The following is a 22,083-nucleotide window of genomic DNA, read 5'->3' on the forward strand; positions in this document are numbered from 1 at the left end:
AGACGCTCGTGGTGCTGAGGTTAATACAGATGTTTCCCCCCGTCTGCAGGCCAGAGCAGCTGCGCGGAGAAACCCTATCTTCTCCGAGTCCGCCGCGTCCCCGCGCCTTGACCTCCTCCGCCGTTCCCCTCGCGCCGTTTCCTCACGCCCGACACCGAGCTCGCCTCCCCGCCGCCCGAATCGGCGGTATCGATCATGGCCGCCGGCCTCCCAGCTTTGATGGGATGGTTCTCACGTGGTGGCTGCTGCGCTGTTTAGTCTTCAACCTCCCTCACCTCCAGAGGTTCAAGCCTCCTGCGCTCCCAGACATAAAACATTTCAACACTTTCTCAAGTTCATTGTGTGTTTTTCCAACCCCCCCCCATCTCACACACACACACACACACTTTCTCTGAACCCAAAACACAACTTTCTCTTCTCCTGAGCACACACTCTGCGTGCTCCTCCCGCCGCGTTGAGTTTTTGTAATTCCACCAGAAGCCGCTTCTCCAAATGTGTTGAAGGCCGCTCGCCCGTCGCCGACGCCGCTTCTGTCTGGGGCGACGCTGTTCCCGGACGCCCGTGTTGGCGTTTCACCGCCAACCGGAGGGGAAACGCACATGCACTTGGCCTTTGTGTGCCCAAGAGGAATGTTTCTGGAGCTAATTAGTGTTATTGAGTGCACGTTTTATTGCCTTCTGCAGGACAGGCGGCGAGCGGGAGCGCAGGAATGCTGCAGTTGGTGCTGATATTTGTGCCTTCCCGTCGCCTAATCCCTCCCGTCCCGTCCCGCGTTAAGATTAATAAGCCAACCGAGGCCCGATCCGGCTTTTTCACGTTCACCTGTTGAACCCGAGAGTCCGAGAAAAAAAACAAAAAAAAAACGGACATCTGGATGTATGTAGGGGAGCCTCTGCGCTCTTGGCGAAGATAAGGCACTTGCTGTGAGAGATGATGAAACACTCAGCGGGTGGGACGGGGAGATGTAGCGAGTGGTCAAAGGCCCAGATGTACGAGGCAGCGGGTGATCTCGCCGCGCTCCAATGATGGACGGAGCTCCTCCATCGCCAGGAATGTCGGGCTCTTTTTTTTTTTTTTTTTCTTTCTTTCTTTCTCCAAATGGATCTCCTCCGACGTGGCTCCGGCGCTTCGCCGTCGCCGCAGAGACGCCGCGTTCGGCTTCGCCGGTACAGAATGTGCGAATTGATTGGATTCCAGGCGCCGTTCTTTCATCCGGGTAGCTTTGGCGCGGCCTTATCGCTGCGCGGCGGCGAGTGAAACTCCCCCGCTAGCTCACGACGGAGGGTACCAAGCGCTGAGGCCGGCGGAGGAGATGTGTGCCAGAGATCCGGGGGCCCGGCGAGGAAAACAAATAAAACACTCTTTCCTCGGCGCAGGGGCGATTCTGGGCGGGGAGGTGATGAGGTCAGAGGAGGAAGAAAGGTGCGGCGGCGGGACCTGCGCCCCCTTTTCCCGTCGGAGGAACGCCGACGGTCTCCCGGTCGCATCGGCGTTCACTGAACGTTTTTTTCTGTCTTTATGGTATGCGGGGAAATATCGCGTTGGTTCAGCGTGAAATATAAACTGGCAGGTCGGTGTTTGTTCAGGCGAACGCGCAGCTGCGTTTTCCTCCGCCGCCATTGTGTTTGTTTTCCCCCAAAGGAACCGACGGTCGACCTGTCGAAAAGCGCGGCCGCGCCGTCACGCCAGAAGGGTTTTCCGCGCAGACGCTTGGAGCCGCGCCGGACTCTTTGTGCCAGTTTGCATATTGTATTTGAATTTCCTCGAGGTCTATAATAAGAGGCGGATAGGAGGAGGGTGTGGCTGCTGTGGCCACCAAATTAAAGAACATAAAAAACAAGGGGATGAGGGGAAGAGTGACTCGGGGAAACCCAACGGTTGTGGTTCCACATCTCCGAGGCGTTTCATCCTGCCGTTGGGAGGAAGTGCAGATGGTTGCGCTTATATTAGAATAAAACGAGATCCCCGATCCGCTCGGCCCGGATCTCATCACGCGCACCGGAGTCGCACCTCCGCGTGACGCCGCGCTTTTCATATTTCTTGCTCTGAATTGTATCGGCTTTTAAGCTTTGCATTGTTGCCCTATTTAGAAACAGCCCTTCTGGAAGCTCTTTATTTATCAGCAATCGCGAGTTGATCGGCTCTTTCGTTTCTATATCGCGTGCGTATGCTCAAACGCTAACATGGGCGCTTTATTTATATTTATATACTCCGCCGCTCTTGTAAAGTCCCTTCGTCTCGGGTTTTACCCTCCACCACGCGCTCCATACGGGGCAGCTCTCTCACATATGGATATTGTGCTCCAACTGAAAACACGTGCAAATGAAACCAAAACAATGTGCCGGGCAGATGACGCTCGCTCGGAATTGAACGGTAACTCCAGAGCAGCCACATGTAATTCACACTGACCTTAGCTTGTCCTTTTACTCGTAGCCAGACACGGCTATTAGCCGCTAGCTACCTTTCCCAGAGACATCTGTGTGTGTGTGTGCGCGCAGGCCTGCAAACTGGAAGTGAACGCTGGGGATTAGTGTTTTATTTTAAAAAACGCCCCACTGAACGTAGCCATTGACACAGTTTATGTTATTGTAAATAGCTGATATCGTGGATGTGCGGGTTTAACGGCAGCATTTTTGTGTTTGCGTCGACGCCTTTTATCATGTTCAGAGTTGATGTTTTGTTTTTGTTTTTTTTTTTGACAAGCGTCACATGTAGACATGTTTGCTCATTCATTCATTCATTCATTCATTCATTCATTCATTCATTCATTCATTCCTTCCTTCTGTCCACTGCTTGTCCTGTTGCGGGGAGTCTGGGCTGCTGGAGCCTCTCCCAGTGTTGAAGGTGTTTTTTCCTTTTGGTTTTTATCTGGTTTTTATCTTCTTCGCGGAAAAACCGGCTGGGCTTGAGTTGGTTTTGTGGAGGTATCGGACGTCGGAGGAGGTCTGGTGAAGTTTCGTGCGTGTTTCTCCGTGAAATCCCGCAGCGCAGCGGCGATATAGAAGAAACGGCCGCCAAAAAACCCGACGCACAAATGAGCGTCGCGTTGCTTAAATTGCGTTTTTTGTTTTTTTAACAACCATTTTAAGCACCAAGGAGTCAGATTTATCCTCGTTTTTTTAACTATAAATCTCTAGCCCATGACGCCCAGCGAGGCGTGAACTGGAACCCGGCGGTGCCGTTTACGGGCGGAGAGCGGCGGCGGCGGCGGCGGCGGCGCTTGACGGCCTGGGTGAAAAATCGGCGTAGTATCCTGGCCGGAGCGTCGGTAGGCTCCGAGACGTTGGACCGCGCATCGTAAAACGTAAAAGGCTGCGGTTACCGCTTCCGCTTGGGAGAAGACTCGACCTCGAAAAGTCACGGCGCGAGGCTCCGCCGAGGAGCCGGCACCTCCGGCCCCGCCGGCAGAATAAATCCGTCACGCCGCCATGATGTCATCAGGAGTTGCCAGTGAGCGGGAAGTTTCCTAGCGTGGTAATGGTCCTGCTGCGGGTGCTCACCCGGGACCCAGGAGATCAAGCCCACTTTGCTCTTTATAGGATAAACATCTTGAGCAATCTGCCCCCTCGTTGCACTCTGCTTTCTTTTCCCTCTCTCTTTTTTAGCTTTTGGAAACTATGACATACTTTTTTCCCCTCTGCTGTAATTAAACATTGCGGCTCCGAGCGAGAGCGACTTAAAGAAAGAAAGAAAGAAAGAAAGGAAGGCGGGAAGACACCGGAATACACGTCAACAAGTCTGCCTTCGCCGCTTTGCACGGCGCCGCGACGTTTGATAGGTTTCCGCGTCGGGGCGCCGATCCTGGCGCGCTGAACCCGCGACGACTCGGGTCGCCCCGACCCCCCCGACCCCCCCGGCCCCCCCGACGCCCGCCATGCAGCGGAAGTGCACGAGGCACCGAGGGGTGTGAGGGTGCCGAACAGACACTTGGGCTAATTCAAGCCGTCAGATCCGTCCGCCGCTGCTCCGGGGCCCCGAGGTGTCGCGGGAGTGTTTCGGGTCTGCGGGAATAATAGAGCGCGGAGGACGAGCGGCACCGTCGCCATCTTTGGCGTGTTTAATATGTTGTTTTTTGAACAATATCGACCTGCAAAGCATCTGATTGTTTGCTGGAAGAATGACAACAAACACCGTTTTGCAGAATGTTTGTTGTTTCACTGATGAGGTTTTAGATAAAATACCGCCTGGCCTGATTTTCAGGAGATATGGTGGATATTTGTTATTTAACAAGAAAAACCTTTGACATTCAGGAATTCAGGCAAATTCCCTTTGTATCATTGTTATTGTTATGATTATGATGATCATGTCGTTGTTGTTGTTTTATTATTTATTGCCATGAGATGATTATTGTTATTGTCATCATTAACATTTTTATTCATGATTTAATATTTATAACTATTGTTACACAACACCGACAATAATTATAATAATAGTAATTCTTATTATCGCCTCTGTTTCTGTGGTTTCGTGGCGTTTGATTCCCGGCTCCTCCCGAAAGCACCGGATGGATGTTTTGCCCGGAGGATGTGCTGGTTATTAGGATCCATCGCCTGTCGGTAGTTCCAGGGCCTTTTTCACCCGTGAGAAGATCAAAAACGCCACCTCATGCTTGTTGCTGAAAGACAAGAACGGCCAAAGACGGGCGTTCGCTCGGCAAAGCCGATAATATTTTTCTTTTTTGACCGTTGGGAACTAAAATGTGAGCTGCCCGCGCTGCTCTACGGGACGCAAAAATATCGTCATCGGTGCTTTGAAAAGCGTGTCATAATCGCCGTCTCGGCCGATAAAATCATAGAAAAGCGCTTCTTTCAAATGGCCTGGCAGGAAAAATGAATATGACGTCATGAGTGCTGTTTTGCATTTGTGTTGAAGCTGGGAAATCATGCAGGAGGGGCCAGGTTTCTGCTTTTACCTCGTCCTGCGCGTTCACCTGCGGAGGGATTTCCACCTTCCCATCCCGTGTTTTCACGTCCAGCCGGCGAGCCGTTTGTCTCGTCGGATTAGCACATCCGTGCTAATCCGACGTCTTTCATCGACTTAATTTCATCCTTCTGCCTCTGACGGGCGAGACGGTGAAATCATGCTTTTCATTTTTTAAAAGAAGACCGTGACAAGCTGTGATCAGCAGCAGATGTGTCAGCGATGACTCGGTGAACTGTTGTTGCGGAGGTCGTTCACGCGAGCCAAAACGCAGGTCCTCCAATTCCAACGGGGTTCAGATCGGCGCTAACAAACCTTCCTGGTGGATCACTGGTTCATCATCCACGGGCCGGTCCTGCGCTCGGGGTCGCGGGGAGGCGGCGTCCAACTGGAGCGACGGCGTCCAACCGTCGCGCCTCGACTTCTTTTCACCGTCAACATCCAAACCTGGGTGGTTGTGTTGGAAGTGTTTTTATTTTTCCTGGACAAACCGCCTTACCGAGCCTTTGTGAGGAAATGCTCTCTTCCATCATTCCTGTCGTGCTTTTTTTTCATATTTCTATCCAAAAGTATCTTCTCCGCCAGGTGGGCTTCCAGCGTGCGGCGCCGGTTCTTGGACCCGCCCCCCCAAAACATGTCTGCCATGTGCTGCAGTGCTCGTGTGTGGCCTCTTCAAGTCTAATGATGTGGGATGGGAGTGCATCATCAGCAGTCTACATGAACAGCCAATCAGACATCAGATGTGTGTGTGTGTGTGTGTGTGTGTGTGTGCGGTCACATCTAATTATGGATTACCTAAACCCATAATGATCGAGTTGAGGATGCCTGCTCAAGCGAACGCTTTGCAGCTTTGCAGCTTTGCAGCTTTGCGTCGCTCCAGGACCGGCACCTTCTCCGGACCCTCCGTCTGGCGGTGTGTGTGTGTGTGTGTGTGTGTGTGTTGGCCATATTTGCGTGTGTGTGTGTGTAAGCTGGCGACGCAGGTGGGGCGACGGCCAGTCACTTCCTCCGAGAGGAAGTCGTAAAAGGCGCGTTTGGCTCGGACCCGGCTCTTCCCCTCACGTAATGACTGCCATATTGCTTTAACGGCGGCGCCCGGCTGCACACGCGTGTTCCTTCACCCGCTTCCAGCTTCAAAGTTCACGCACGGAGCTGAGAAGAAGATTCGGGGGCGCACCTGCAACTGTGGCTCCCGCGGAGGAAGGCGAGGCGGCGAGGTTGGGATGAAAAGGCCTCCTCCTCCACTATCTGCTTCTTCCTCAAGTCTACTTCCATCCAACCTTCAACCACCTTCTGGTCCTCCACCCATAAACCTCCTCTTCTACCTCAGCGTCCTTCTCGCCGTCCCTCTGATGGACTCCTTTGTGATCCCCCTCACGCTGGAGAGGAACCTTCACGTCTTCGACCCTCTGCTGCTTCCGGCTCGGCCTCCTGTCTTCTCCAAAGCAGACGCCTCATCTTCTCCTCCTCCCCTGTAGATGATACATGAACACTTTAAGTGATGTGTCGTGCGGTTACGTTCATCAGCTTTTCTTGAGGAACCACATCTGGAGAAGATGGATACCATGTCCTCGCAGGCAGGAGAACTCGACACCTTCAGCACGGACCTCCTTGATGTGGCCTGCAGAGGAGGAAGAAGACCCAACGTGTGGTTAGCTCTGAGAAGAAGGAGCTCCAAGGTTTGACCTGAAGGTGCAGGATAAGGTTTTCACACAGGCTTCCCAGCGGTGGCGCCGCCACAGAAGACGCCGAGAGCGTGGAAGGAGCACGCCGTTCTGGAGAACGTTCTCAGGAACGGGATGTTAAGTATGAGGACCGGGATGTTCTGGACTGCCGCGTGATGGTCGGTTAAACATCTGAGAAGAAGGGCTCCTCGGGCAAAGGTAGAGGACGAAGGAGGTGCCGATCTGCGGGATGAAGACCGAGCAGACGAGATGTTTGAGAAAGGGTGGCGTGGAAAACCCGGCTTCGAGGCGGAGGGATGAGGAGACGTGCAGGACACCAGGGAGCCGAGCTCACCGAGATGGTGGAGGAGATGGTGGCGAGAAGGTCCCCGGTTGGAGGTCTTTCTGTGTGGAGGCTCCATGTTCTCCACGTGCTTGCTCGCGTCGGGTTCCCCGTGGTTCCTCTCACAGTCCAAACACATGCGGGAGGTTCAGTGGAGATCCTGGACCGTGGAGAAGTGACATGAGAGGGTGAATAGCCGGATGTTCTGGATGTGGCTCTGTGATGAAGAGGTCCAGGACCAACCACATCCGCCGAGCAGCTTCTCTCCGCCGTCTCCTGGCGTGAACTCAGCTCGCGGTCGAAAATAAAACACCAATCAAACGGAGAAATGCTTGACGATCGAATAATGACACGTGAAGAAAAGCAGCCAGCCGTGTTTTCTTTGGGTCGCTCTCCCGCTAACACCGAGGAATGCGAAGGAGGCCGAGAGAACTTCCTGCTTGGGATGATTGAGGCGCTGAAGCACTGAAATGATCTCCGTCGGAGGACGCACCGCAGGCTGACGGATCGGGAAACCGACGCTCGCCGGGAGGAAGGACGAACGCCTGAATGAACCCAGACTTCATTTTCACGCTTTGTACATTTGAGCAGCTCCGGTCTGGGATCTCCTGGCTTCTTCGACGATAACGCAGTTTTGGGCGTTCGGTGGATCGGGCCAAAAATGCAGAGGCGGAGAAGAGATTCCTGTCAAATGTTTTAGGACCAGAAAACCGGTTCGAACCGTCACCGTTTCCTAATAACAAAACTTGCTAAGTCGGGCAAAAACAAAAACGGGACGAGGACAAACGTACGAGGAGAAATAAAAACAAACCGTCCTTCTCCTGGACGTAAGACCAGACGGACGCACATGGACTCTTCCTTATCTTTTTTTTGCACTGCTGCTATTTTACACAGAAAACATCATATTATCCATCAATCATGTTACTTCCTACTGACCTCTGCACTAAACTTTACAAACAAAAAAAAAAAGAATTCTGCCGCAACTCAAATATCAGCCTACATCTGCGTGCGCTTTACTCACCGTGGGATTGTGAGAAACGTCATTTCGACGCCTCTGCACGTCCACTACATGCGGAGAAATTAACAGTAAAGTTGAGTTTGACTGCTTAAACCGCAGCCCGTCGCCAAGGATATTCAAATGTGACACATTTCAATGATGTTTAAAGGGATGGAACGGGAAACATCAAATGCTCCTTGTTGAGATCTTCTTGCTTCGGGGAACTGGACTTGAAATTTCTTCGCCTGAAGACGTTTCCGAGAAGCTTCTTCGGTTCTGAACTTGAAGGAGCCTCTCGGACGAGGGGGTGAAACGACTTCAAGTGAAGAAATTCAAATCCAGTCGCAGAGATAAGAGGATTTCGGGAAGAATTCACCGTGAGGCGGATGACCGAGAAATACAAATACTCCCTTTCACCTTCACGGAAGCCTTTCCGAAATTTACAAAAAAATGGACAAAACCAAACTAATGTTGTTCTCGATCTCTAGACAGAGGTTGCAAGTTATCTTCACACTTCTGAGGGAAGTGAAACTGAGGTGGTTCCTGTTTACAAATATCTTGGTGTCTTGCTTGAAGACACTTTGTCTTTTAAGCCTCATGTTGAGAATCTTGTGAAGAAACTTCAATTGAAACTGTTTTTTTTTTTTTATTCCGAAATAAATGTTGTTTCTCTTTTGAAGTCAAAAAGCGAATTGTAACAGCAACTTTTTTTTATCCATTTTAGATGATGGAGACATTTTTGTGCATGAATGCCTCGGCTCAGTGTCTGAGTAAGGTTGACTCTGAGGTTTGTTACTGACTGCAGGGCCTTAACTCATCACTGTGAGCTGTATTCGAGTGGGATGGTCTTCTTTGTCCACCAGGAAAAAAGCTTTTTGTCTATTTTGCCCCCTCTACATGCAACATGTTGCAAAAGGACTGGAAACTCACGGAACTTGTTTCATCGAGCGGCTTTAAATCCAGCTTGAGACGATTTCACAGATTTGTAACTGTAATTTCATTTTAAATGTAATTGTATTCTTTTGCTGCCTCTTGGCCAGGACTCCCTTGAAAAAGAGGTTTTTAACCCTCATATTATGTTAACATTATATGAGGGTTAATTTCAATGGGACTTTCCTGGTTAAATAAAGGAGAAATGAGAAAAATTTAGAGACGGCAGCTCTCGGGTTCCGTGGAATCAGAAACAGACACAAAAAAAGGAGGTCATAACACAACAATACAATGATAGTAGCACCTCTGGGTTAGAGATATAAGGCAGAAAAAAATATTAATAACATCTGGAAATATAATAAATAGATAAATATGTAGAAAGAAGTAATGAAGTAAAAAGTGTGAAAAAAGGGTTTATCACACTGTACTGGATGTGAGGTTAAAGGTTGCATTGAATTTGAGCGACAACGTTCTGGGGTAAAAAGAAGTTTGTTTTTGCATGGAACGGTTGAGGATGCGGGATGAACCATCACTTTTCGGGCGGTGTTCTTGGTCCTCCGCGCTGAACGGCTGAATTCATGAATGTCTCCATAAGACGGGTGTCGGATAAGCGGAATCGTTGACGAATGAACGGATCGTTCCCGTTCAAAGAGCTCGGTTGCTCTCCGTGGCGTTTCTTCTGGTACGCGCAGATCTGCACCCAAATCAGAGGAGATGAAATCTCCAAAGATGGCCCTCTTCCTTGATCTTTGCAAGAATAAAAGATAAACTCCGGGTTTCGGCGTACGCGTGTGGGGTCCGTCTGACAGGACGTAACGAGGGAATCGGAGGGAGACGATGAGAGACGAGGCGTTGACCCTGGTGATGTCCTGCCGGGAGCCCCGAGGAGCAGGGTCGGCGGGGGGGGGTGGAGGTCCAGCTCATGAGAACCAGATGAGGGGGTCGACGGGACGACTCTCCTGGGAGAACGAGAAGCCGGCCCGTCGTAAAGTTGTCAGAGTCTGACGGCGTCTCTCCGTCACGCCTCGCTTTCGCCGCATTTCGGTTTCTTTTTTCACGCCGTTGTTTCTTCTCCCCGGACAGTGGAACACGACAAGGAGTTCCTGCCGGTGCGACGGCAACACCGAGAATTCAGGTTTGACCTCTCCAAGATCCCCGAGGGCGAAGCCGTCACCGCCGCCGAGCTGCGCATCTATAAGGACTTCATCTACGAGAGGTTCGACAACGAGACCTTCCGCATCAGCGTCTACCAGGTCCTGAAGGAGCACTCCGACAGGTCGGTTGGTTTTGCTTTCTCAAATCGCGGGACCTCCGTTCGCTCCTTTATCAAATTCAGTTTTAGAATGAATTGAAATGCTCTTCATCCGTTCCAGTGACGTGTTTTTACAGAAGAAAAATGTACTTTATAAATGACAAATAATATCTAGAAAAATAATTATACTGAAAAGAAGAGAATGTCAAGAAATATGTTGGTATTATTAACCCTCTTATTATGTTAAGGGTCAATTTGACCCATCTCACCCATTGACCCAATGGGTCAAATTGACCCTTAACATAATATGAGGCTTAAGTGTATTTACCTTGAGTTTTCTTTGGCTCCACCCGTAATGCTACAATGCTATGCTAAATGTTTGTTTGTTTGTTTGTTTAGAAGTTTATTAGGACAGTGTACAATTACATCAAGCACAGGCAGAGATGTTTGTACCAGATTGTAGCTCATAGCTAATTTCCATCTGTAGTCCTGGGAAGACATGTAACTTCTACTTCACTTTATGTCTGAACTCCATTTCAAACCGTCCCCGACCGCCGCCGCTCCAAATCCCCGTAAACGTCTCCCGCCTTCTCACAGACGTTGCTCTCCGTCACCGAATCTCACCCACAACGTCTCCACGACACGCACATCTCGCTCGTGTTTTTCACGTGGTTCTCTCTGGACGAGCTAGCGGCGGCGGCGTCTCTAAACTACGTCTACGTGGGTGTTAAACGCTCATCCCGCTCGCCGCTAACTCAGATCTAATAATGATAATAATAATAATACATGGGATTTTTATAGCGCTTTTCATGACACTCAAAGACGCTTCACAAGTAAAAAACAGAAGAAACAGAACATACACAGAATTATTAGGAAGAAGTCCATGATTGCAGAGTGTGGCGATGAGCGCCGGTCCAGGGACGAGCTGGAGGAGCTTCGCCGGTGTGCAGCTGAGTGTCGTGCAGCCGTGAGGAGGCAAGTGCTGGAGCTGGATGTCGGAGATGGATTTTTGGTGGAGGGAGAGATGGTGGAGCAGGAGGAGCGAGAAGATTTCGGCCGATGGAAATGCCGTCTTGCTCGGCGCCGTCGGGATCCGGAGTTTCGAGAGGCTGGCCGGCTAGCCAGCCGGCCTGCTCGGGCTCAGGTCTGTGCTCCGATCGCAAAGCTAAACATCGGCTCAAATCTCCAAGAACCTCTAAGTCGATGCGCAGAGAAGTCGAGGTTCCTCTGTCTGGATAACGCCGTCCTCCCGGAGGCCTCTCCGATGGAAGTCGGGCTCGGCGCCCGTCTGAAAGGTGTACGCCGCCCCCCGAACGCCCCGTGTCCCCCGCTTTCTCCCAAAAAGCTTTCTGTTCTCCGGCGGGAACAGAACGCCCATTTATTCCCCTGCCAGCGACATGAATGGGCCGGGACTCGGCGACACACGATCCGCCGGCTCAGAAAATAGGTCGCAAACATGAATGGCGGCTCGGAACAACAAGAGCGTTTGACGGCGTCGGGGCAGGAGAGCTTGGAAATCCACCCCCTTCGGATGGTGCGTCTCACATGGTCCTGACCCCTTTCTGCAGCTGTGATTTTTCACTGTTTGTTTTTGCATGTGTGTGTGTGTGTGTGTGTTTGTGTGTGTTGCTCTCTCTCTCTCTCTTTAGCTTTCTGGCTCCGGTGCAGAATTCCAGCCGGTGATTGACTGTGTGCAGTGTCTGAAAGGACCCGGGCCGTTTATAAAGCCATTATTGTCAATTAAGAAAATGAAGTGTTCCCCTGGGCCTCACCATCTGGACCCCCCTGCACCCCCTCCTCCACACCTCCTGCGCTACTTTCCTCCTCCTCCTCCTCTTTGTTTCACTTACTCACTTCACTTGTGCTTCGCTTGCTTTCCCATCATTTATTTGCAGGTGTGATTTCTGTCTAAATGTAACAAACTCATTTTTTCGCCGAGGGTCACGTCATCATGATGGTTGCCCTTAAAAGGGGCCTCATGGAACAGTAGAAATGCAAGTAAATGGAGCCAAATTTAATGTAAGATAAATGTAACTGTTCCTAAATGTTAAATAAGTCAGTCAAATCCAACATGTTACAAATGCATTCCCATCTTTCTTGAAACAGCCTTCCATCAACTTGCGTCAACTTTTCTCCTCCTGGATGTTTGCGGCCGACGGGATCAGCATGAATTTTGGGGAATGTAGAATATGGTCGATGCGCCCGTTTGACTTATTTATTTTCAGACAGTCGGACCTTGTAAGACGTTCTCGCGGGACACATAAAATGACGTGACGGGCCACATTTGGCCCGCGGGCCTTGAGTTTGTCAACTTTACCTTCAAAACTGCCATATGTTCACACATAGAGCGCTGAAATAGCGTTACTTGAACACCCACGGGGCAAAAGTACAAAAGAATAATAAATAATTTGTCAAAGAGAGCGACGACAAGCTATGCTGAGGTAGATACTGCAGGGTTTGATTTTCACAGGGACAGGAATGCTAAGCTGCAGTTGCAAAAGCAAGGGACGACGGTGTGAAGGTGATGCTAAATGATCTCCTGTTTGTGCCGCAGGGAGTCGGACCTGTTCCTGCTGGACTCGCAGGTGATCTGGGCCGCCGAGGAGGGCTGGCTGGTGTTCGACGTGACGGCCACCAGCAACCACTGGGTCCTGAACCCGGGGAGGAACCTGGGCCTCCAGCTGGCCCTGGAGACCACCGGCGGTCAGTGTCACTCACCGCCTCGTCCCCACAACCCCTGCAAGGTCACGGCCGGGGTGGATTATATCACCCACCCGGCCTCTCGTCACTCACCGCGGTCCAGATTGAGGTTCATGCACAGAGGTGAAGATGTTGAGATTCTCTTTGGGAGCGACCAGGACGGAGAGGATCAGGAATGAGTCCATCAGAGGGACGACACATGGTAGATGTTCTGGAGAGAAGGTCAGAGATGGTTGGGTCATGGACGGAGGAGGGAGAGGGAAGATATTGGTAGACGGATGCTGGAATTGGAGGTTAGCTGGTGTGAGAGAGGAGGATCAAGAGAGTTGGGTCAGATGGAGAAGGAGGATTCGTTGTGGAGGATTCGTTCCCTGAGGGGAAAAGCCTGAAGGAGAAGAAGAAAAAACAACATATTCTGTGATGAGGACATGAAGCCTCACCTTCTCCACACCTCTTTAGGAAAGGTGCAGCTATGTGGAGGAAAACATGCCTGACCTGCAAATCATTCATTTTGTCTGTGGAGGTTCTCGGTCATCTGGGTTGTGGTGAACTTGTCCAAATCCTGGCAACTGGACTCGAATTTCTTCACATGAAGACGTCTCAGCCCTCATCCCAGAAGCTTCCTCAGTTCTAATGACCTGTGTGAAGTCCAGGTGATGGTGGATTTTCTGTTTTGACAAAGATGGCTTCTTTGAGTCCTCTCTGGAACCTTCGGTCTTCTCTGGCCAGAATACGGACACTGCTGTCTTCGAAAGTATGGGCCTTGTCCTTCAGGTGAAGGTGGACCACCTTGTTCCTGTCCTGAAGCGGTGGCCTTTTGGTGCACTTTTGTCCCGACGAACGACATGGAACCCCTTAGACCGAGCTTCTGCCCATCAACTCCTCCATTTCCATAACAAGCCACCACTTAGACCTGCCAAACCCTGGAACTTATATTGGGAAACTCCTCGTGGATCATCAGCCCCGAAGAAGCCTCTGGGATGAGGCTGAAACATCTTCAAGTGAAGAAATTCAAGTCCAGTCGCCATGACGAGAAGATTTGGACAAGAACTTACCGTGACCTGGATGACTGAGAATCTCCAGACCTGTACCTGGACACTGAGCCAGTTCATCATGTGGAAAACCCGTGTCCGCCGCCGCCGTACCCTCAGCCTCATTAGCGGGCATGCAGAAAAAACAAAACACGCCGGCGTGGAGATAACATCTCGCCGGCTCCTTGTCTGCTCAGATGTTAGTCAGCTGGAAAGTTTTCCCGATGAACGGCGAGGATCGGCGGGAACATTGTGTCTCCGCATTGCAGGATGCTACATGCTAGGTGAGGCAAAGAGGCGCGGCGTTTGTGTTCAGTGTGTATTTGTGTAGAATCGGCTATGAAAGATTTACGGGGGAGCGTGTACGCACAGGCAGGCGGGACGTCCCGTCGCCAGCGGCGACCGAAAGCCTTGATTTACAACCGAAACGGCGATCGTGCATTCTTACGTCTGAAAACAAGATAGACGCTGCGGGCGTTTGTGCGCGTGCGGACGCTCGCACGCAGGGATGCACGCCATCACCCGGAGGCGGGGAGGAGGGTGAAGGAATTCACCTGGAAGTGTCTTATTTTTAAAACACCGACAAGGATCCGCCCGCTATCCCGCCTTGACGTGCTCTTTGTCGCCTCCCGCAGGGGACAGCGTGAACCCTCGCGTGGCCGGCCTGATCGGCCGCAGCGGACCCCAGAACAAGCAGCCCTTCATGGTGGCGTTCTTCAAGGCCACCGAGGTGCACCTGCGCAGCATCCGCTCGGCGCCGGGGGCGGCCAAGCAGCGCAACCCCAACCGCTCCAAAGGCGCCAAGAGCCAGGAGGCCCTGAGAGTGGCCAACATCGCAGGTAACTCCCGCGCTGATTTACGCCGCTGCGCTGGACCGGCTCCTCGTTTGACCCGGCTTTTATTGTTATCACAAGGAAACTGTTGTATTTTACAGGAGATTTTAAGATGCTACAAATCAACCGGCGGTTTAACACCTGTCCAACGCCTAAACCGGACAGAACGCTCGGGTTTAGGGAAGCCTCGAGAGGAACGGATAAATAGAAGAAACGGGATTCCGTGATCCTCCATGTTCTCCCCGTGTCGGCGTGGGGTTCCTCAGGGTTCTCCGGGTTCCTCCCACCGTCCAAACATGCAGGAGGTTCAGGGGTTGAATGAAAGAGCGAGCTGTTGTGTGTCTCTGTGAGGTGCGAAGGAGCGAGGGAATGGATGTCATCCTGTAACCAGAAAACAGATCTAATCCGACGTAAATGTCGCGGTGATGATGTTATCGCAGAAAGACATCGTCCCCAACTGTCCGATCAAATTCGGATCAAATTTCGATTCATTACTGATTGAATTCAAATGAAATTCTGATTAAATACAGATGAAAGCTGAGCACAGTACTCAACAGTTATTTCACATGCATTCCTAGACTAAAGAAACATTTAGACGTAGAAAAGGGGAGAATATTTTTGTTGTTGAAAAGTTGTTTTACCCACGCATGCAGATTAAACTACTGCATTTTCACGACCATAAGGCGCAACGCACTAAAAGGCGCAGTCTCAGTTATGTGTGTCATTATTGTATTTAACTCACATATAAGGCGCACCTGATTATAAGGCGCGGGTTTTATATACAGTCCACAACCACACTTCCCCCTTTAACGTTCTCATGGTGTCCTCCACTACGTCCGCCTTACAATAACAACACACACACAAGGATACAAGTGTGTGTATTTAAAAACAGAGCAGGAGCTAAACTGAGTTTAGTATTCCTAGTTTTTTTACCGGTAATCGTCATCAATTGGACCCATGGAAGTCCTCATCCTCTGTTTCTGATTTGAACAGCTGCGCTAAATCTCCATCAAACATGCCAGGTTCACTTTCTTCACTGTCAGAGTCGCTTTCCGCGCTCCTCGGAAATGACACCGGCTTTTGTGAAAGCTGGAACAACAATGCTAGCAGACACGTTAGCCCAAGCATCTACACGTTAGCCCATGCATCTACAGTCCATTCACAAATTGTGGCGTAACTTGGTGGGCGCTGCCTTCCACTCTTAGTGAAACCGTGGTCTCCAAGAAGACTTTTCGTACCCCGTTGTGGTCCCCTTCTTCTCCACAGTCTGACTCACCGGGTTGTCGAAAGTGAGCGGCGCCTCATCCATGTTGGTGATGTGGCTGGATTTGTTTGTCGGCCATGTTTTCAGGGTTGTTGAAACAACGATGTTCTGCATAAGGTACACACCCGTTCTGTTATTTACAATCAACGCCCACACTTCCCCCTCTAACGTTCACATTATGTTCTCTACTATGTCCGCCTTACAACAACAACACACACATGGCGCGCTGCACTATAGGGCGCGCTGCACTATAGGGCGCGCCGCACATTTTGAAGAAAATCTAAGACTTTTATGTGCGCCTTATAGTCGTGAAAATACGGTAAGAACTATTATTATTATTATTAAAATGTAGCAGCGTTTCCAAGCTAGGTGTGGAGGTGTGCGGCCGTGTTTCAGTTCGTCTCCGAACGCCTCGGCTCGCTGTGCGCTCACAGCTTCCAGAGCCACGGGCTCGCCGTCATCGGCCATGTGAATCACCCGAGGTCACCGGGACGGCGAAACAAAAATACGGCGCCTTTGTGTTGAAAAAACGAGCCGGAGAAATAAAAGAAGGCAGAGAAGATTTGAGATGCAAAGGGGAAAAAAAGTGCACATCTGGAACGTGGGATCCCGGCGGAGTGACCTCTGAGCAGGGTGGCCCGCTCATCTGAAGCGCCGTTGTATCTGGAGGTGATTTCCTCCGGTTCTTGTTTGAAATGTTAATGTTCGACGCCGGCCTGTTCTTCATCATCTCCGCCGATCCGAGGGTCCGAGGAGCGCAGGAGTCGCGGCCTCGTCGAAGAGTCCGGCGGTAACGCGGGTGTCTTTTCCCTCCCGCAGAAAACAGCAGCGCTGATCAGAAGCAGGCGTGCAAGAAGCACGAGCTCTACGTCAGTTTCAGAGATCTGGGATGGCAGGTAAGGAAAGCATTACTCCGGTAATTAGCCGAAGGTGGCGGCGGCGGCCAACGAAAGCTCGCCGCCCGCTCTCCAAAGCCTCCTGGCTTGTGAGGAATCCACTCCTCTGCAGCTGCGCGGAGGCTTTCCCTCGCCGCCGTCGCTCAGCCGACATCCACGGCCGCCTCGCGCTCCCTCTGTTCTCAATAAAAAACCCTCGCTTTTCCCAAAGTCTCAACCCACGTCTCTCTCGCCGTCGTCAGGACTGGATCATCGCCCCCGAAGGTTACGCGGCGTACTACTGCGAGGGGGAATGCGCCTTCCCGCTGAACTCCTACATGAACGCCACAAACCATGCCATTGTGCAAACCCTTGTAAGTAAGCGTGGAAACGGCGTCGCAAAGCCAGTCGACACTGGCTGACACTAATCTTCTTATCTTCTGTCAGCGCCGCGGCAAGGAGCAAGGAAACCAACATTATATTATATTATATTATATTATATTATATTATATTATATTATATTATATTATATTATTTTATATGCATTATGATAATATTCTATTATATTATGTTGTATACAATATGATAATATTATAAAATATTATTTTATGTCATATTATAATTTATTATATTATATGATATATTATATTATATTATTTTATATACAGTATGATTCTATTATATTGTATACAATATGATAATTGTATGAAATATTATTTTATGTCATATTACAATTTATTATATTATGAGATGAGATGAGAACAACTTTATTAATCAGGAAATTGTTGTGCCAGAGTTTCAAGTAAAAAACATAACAGTTATAGATAATAGTAGAAAGGAGGAAGAATAAGAAATATAAGGAAATATGAATTGTCTTAACTGTTAGCAGTAACTACAAAGATTGAAGATTCCCTGCGGCTGAGGGAAGATATTATATGGAGGGATTATATTATGTTATATTCAATATCATACTACATAGATTATATAATTTGATGCTATTTTTTATTAATTCATTTGTTATATTTTACGATTGTTTTATATTTTATTATATTAATCATACTTTATACAATATGATATCATACTATATCATTTTGTTTAATATAATATTATATTGTATGATCATTTATCAATTTTATGTAATGTCAGTGTACATTGCATCATATCATGTCATAATTATGACATGCTATATTATTTTGTGTTGTATTATATATCTCATCACATTACATTATATTTATTTCTATATTATTTTATCACATATCTTATTATATCATATTTATATGCATATATATACAATATGATACTAATACTATTCATTGTATGTCATGTTTTTATTATGTTATATATTATATTATATCATATTATATTATATTATATTGTATATGTCCCATTACATTGTATTATGTGATGTCATATTTTATTATATCCTATGTTACAATATATTATGCAATATGATACAATACTATTATATTATTTTATGACATTTTTATTATATCATATGTCACAATATATTATACTATATACAATATGATACTGTACTATCATGTTACATTTTATCACATCATATGTTAAAATACGTTATTTCAGATGAGATTATCGGAAATGATAAATCATATGATACTATACTATTAAATATCATATTTTTATTTATTACAGTATGAGTTACAATATATTACATTATTTATTTGATATCATATATATCATATTGTATTATGTTATATGATATAATTTCAGGTTTTGTCATTTTACATGACATCATATCGTGTCATACAATCTATTATATCGCTGATGTAAAAGTTTTGCCCGTTGGTTGAGTAGCAGTTTTCTCAGGTATTCAGAAGCCGGTTCGATTCCTGACCTTCCAAAGTGCCGTTGAGCAAGAAACCGAACCGCTAAGCGTCTGCTGGGCGATTCGTCCGTGTCGGATTGAACGCCTCGATCACATTTCGCCAAAATTGTGACCCATGTGACCAAACGGCGAGCCTTACTCTCCTTCTTCTCTTTCCTCTTCTTCTTCTTTCATCAGGATCCCCCGTCTTTGTTTGCTAAATGCTACCATCACCCGCTAGATTTATTGCGCAAGGTAATAAGTAGCGCATATTTGCGGCATAAGCTGTCGTTTCTGGGTTTGCAACAAACAAATCGAGCGGCGCCCAGGTCATTGGATCCCGCCCACCGATCATCTCTGCCGGCGGTCTCCGGCTGAAGACCCACGCTATCTGCATTTGCAAAACAACATCGGCCTTCTGTGGAAAAAAACAAATTGCCCTCGGGTTGATACGCCCGGCGCGGTTGCGTAATCCTTTAGCAGAAGTAGCCCCATTGTCTCCTCTCATGGTGTGATGATTCATTCGACGTTTCTCCTTTTTTTTTTTCTTCTCCTCCTTCTCCTCCGTGGTGCAGGTTCACTTCATCAACCCCGAGACGGTGCCAAAGCCCTGCTGCGCTCCCACGCAGCTCCACGCCATCCAAGTGCTCTACTTCGATGACAGCTCCAACGTCATCCTCAAGAAGTATCGCAACATGGTGGTCAGAGCCTGTGGCTGCCACTAGATGACCGGCGCCCTCACACACACACACACACACACACACACACATACACACACAGCTTAGAAATGCAGTTTATGAACATTCAGAGAGCTGAAGACGGTTTCCTGTCTGGGAGAGAAAAAAAAAAGAAAAGAAAAGCTCTCCTTTCATTTTCAGGGTTTTCTCGAAGTAAACAAGATATTTTGTGGCGGCGCAGGAATTCCAGCGCACACACACACACACACACACACAGAGTAACACAGAACACACACTTGTGCTTTTCTACTGTATATACAAGACATTTAAAGCAGTGATTGTCCTGTACAGTCTTTCACGGTCAACAATCTTTTTTTTTTTTTTTTTTTACGATTATTTTTATTATTATTATTATTTAGGTTCATTCTATTCTGTACAAAAAAAAAAAAAACAGTGTAAATAATATTTCAGACAAAGCCAGAAGTGTATTTAAGTCCTGAGACGTCAGTAGGGTTGGTGATTCCTCCTCCATGTAATTACGCCTGGATCTCTCCAATGTTTGTAAAAAAAACAAAACAAAACAAAACAAAACAAAGCAAAAAAAAAAAAAAAAAAAAAGCTGGGGCGGGGGAAAGGGGGACGGGGACAACATGGACCTTCTGAGATGTCCGCGAATTTTTTTTTCTATCGGCCAAAGCTGTTACGTAAACCCTGCAGACACTTTCACGATGACAATCAGCCGAACTGTCAGAAGGGGGGGTTTGTGAGGAGCGTGTGGTTGTGCGTGTTCAGGTGTGAACTCCTCTGCTGTAATAGTCGGTGATATTTAAAAGGTGTATTTATTGAGAGCTGCTCGGGCTGCACCCGGATGTCTGGACCGTGTTTGCTGCTGAGCTGCTACCACAATAAACTGGGAGAGAAGACGACTTCCTCACCTCCGGCTCACAACTCACTGATGCAAACGGGAAAACGGACGTCCGTGTTGTGTTTTCCTTTTTCCTCAACGAGAAAGAAATCGTTTTTTTTTTCTTTATTCCGACCCCTCGTCCGTCTAGGATCGATAACAAATTGACTAATCAATATGGGGATTGATGGGAAACTAGGTGGTAGGAGGAGAACGTCGAAGAATAAAGAGATATAATCGCTGAAATCCAAATTCTATGTTGACTATCGATGGCGCTTCGCAGCCAGAAGGTCCCTGCTCGGATTCCCACTGGAGGCTCCATGTTCTCCGTGAAGGTTTGGTGCTTCACGGCCAGAAGGTCCCATAGCTGGTCCAGAAGAGTCCAGCTACGGCGCTGTAGCGAACAGCTACATCAGCTAAACATGATATAGATGTTTGTCGCAAAGGTTCGGAGGCTCAGTGAAGGTGCGATCTCCATCTGAGGGACAGTCAGCAGATCTGAGGAGCTCCAGAAGGTCCACAATGGGATTCCCACAGGAGGCCTTCCTGTGTGGAGTCTCTGCGAGGGGTTCCTCAGGGTTCTCCGGGTTCCTCACACAGTCCAGACACATGCAGGAGCTTCATGGAGACCCTCCACTGTCCCGTATCCTATATCACTTGTCAATAACAGGGTCAGTCTTTGTCTGTATGACGTGTGAACGATTATAAACATCTTTTCAATGTGTGAGTGAGAGGATGAAATGTTTGTCTCTATTTGAGATGAAAGGGTGAATGGTATTATTACTGGCGTGTGAATGACAGTAATTAATTTTATGTCTTTATAAGGTGTGAATGAGAGGGTGAATTGTTACATGTTTCTATGGGGTGTGAATGAAGGAGTGAATCCCAGCATGTCTCTGAGGTGTGAATGACAGGGTGAATTGTTGTTTGGCTTAATGCGAGTCATACAACATAATATGGGATGCCAAAGAGCGGGTGAAACGTTTGTCTCTTTTTGAGGTGAGATGAGCGGGTGAATTTGGTGTGACTGATTGATTGTCCGTCTATATGAGGTGTGAGAGGTGAATGAAGGAGTGAATCCCAGCATGTCTCTGAGGTGTGAATGAAAGGGTGAATTGTTGTTTGCGAGTCATACAACATTATGTGGGATGCCAAAGAGTGGGTGAAAAGTTTGTCTCTTTTTGAGGTGTGATGACGGGGTGAATTTTGTGACCATCTAGTATGAATGATTGTATATAGTTCTATACAATGTGTGAATGAGCGGGTGAATTTGGCGTGTCTGACAGCAGGATCGATTATCCGCCTATGTAAGACGTGAGAGGTGAATGAAGGAGTGAATCCCAGCATGTCTCTGACATGAATGAGAGGATGAATATCAGTATGTCTCTCTGGGGTGAATTTTGTGACCGACTAGTATGAATGATTGTATATAGATCTATACAATGTGTGAATGAGAGGGTGAATGATTGCATGTCTGATAGGTGAATGAACGCGTGAACCAGCGTAAGTCTCCAAACGAGAAGGTCAAATGAGGTGTGAACGCTTGCATGAATGAAGGAGTGAAAGAGTGATGGAGGGAAAGCGGACAGGAGGAGTGAGCAGCGGCCGCGCAGCGCCCTCTTCTGGCCAAACCGCGGCGTTTCTTCGGTCTGTTTCGCCTCTTCTTCCTCCTCCTCGTCTTTCCGAGGTGGTTCTCCGGGAGCCTCGCTGGCTCTGGAGGTGAGAAGAACCCCGAGGTTCCTGCAGACGCATCGCACGTCCCCGCGGTTCAACTCCCGCAACTGAGATCAAATATCGCGATACCCCACCAACCCCCACCCCCATGCTCGAATATCAACCGTCTGCGTGTGTGTGTGTGTGTGTGTGTG

At 48.5% G+C, this 22,083-nt stretch overlaps 1 protein-coding gene across 1 annotated transcript in view; it reads left to right on the top strand.

Moving 5' to 3' along the window:
- The window catches only part of bmp7b (bone morphogenetic protein 7b), a 26,477-nt gene extending 4,447 nt beyond the window's left edge, over positions 1-22,030 (top strand). Inside the window, exons 2-7 of the mRNA XM_086141595.1 lie at positions 9,938-10,130; positions 12,661-12,809; positions 14,473-14,676; positions 16,754-16,830; positions 17,073-17,183; positions 19,210-22,030. Of these exons, the coding sequence (XP_085997721.1) occupies positions 9,938-10,130; positions 12,661-12,809; positions 14,473-14,676; positions 16,754-16,830; positions 17,073-17,183; positions 19,210-19,359 (884 nt within the window). The 3' untranslated portion in view covers positions 19,360-22,030. The remainder of the gene's footprint in view (positions 1-9,937; positions 10,131-12,660; positions 12,810-14,472; positions 14,677-16,753; positions 16,831-17,072; positions 17,184-19,209) is intronic.
- Positions 22,031-22,083: the final 53 nt, after the last annotated feature.

The sequence above is a fragment of the Fistularia commersonii genome, chromosome 34 (genome assembly GCF_037954325.1).
Source record: "Fistularia commersonii isolate RoL2024-O1a breed Wild chromosome 34, RoL_Fcom_v1.0, whole genome shotgun sequence".
NCBI classification, from domain to species: Eukaryota; Metazoa; Chordata; class Actinopteri; order Syngnathiformes; family Fistulariidae; genus Fistularia; species Fistularia commersonii.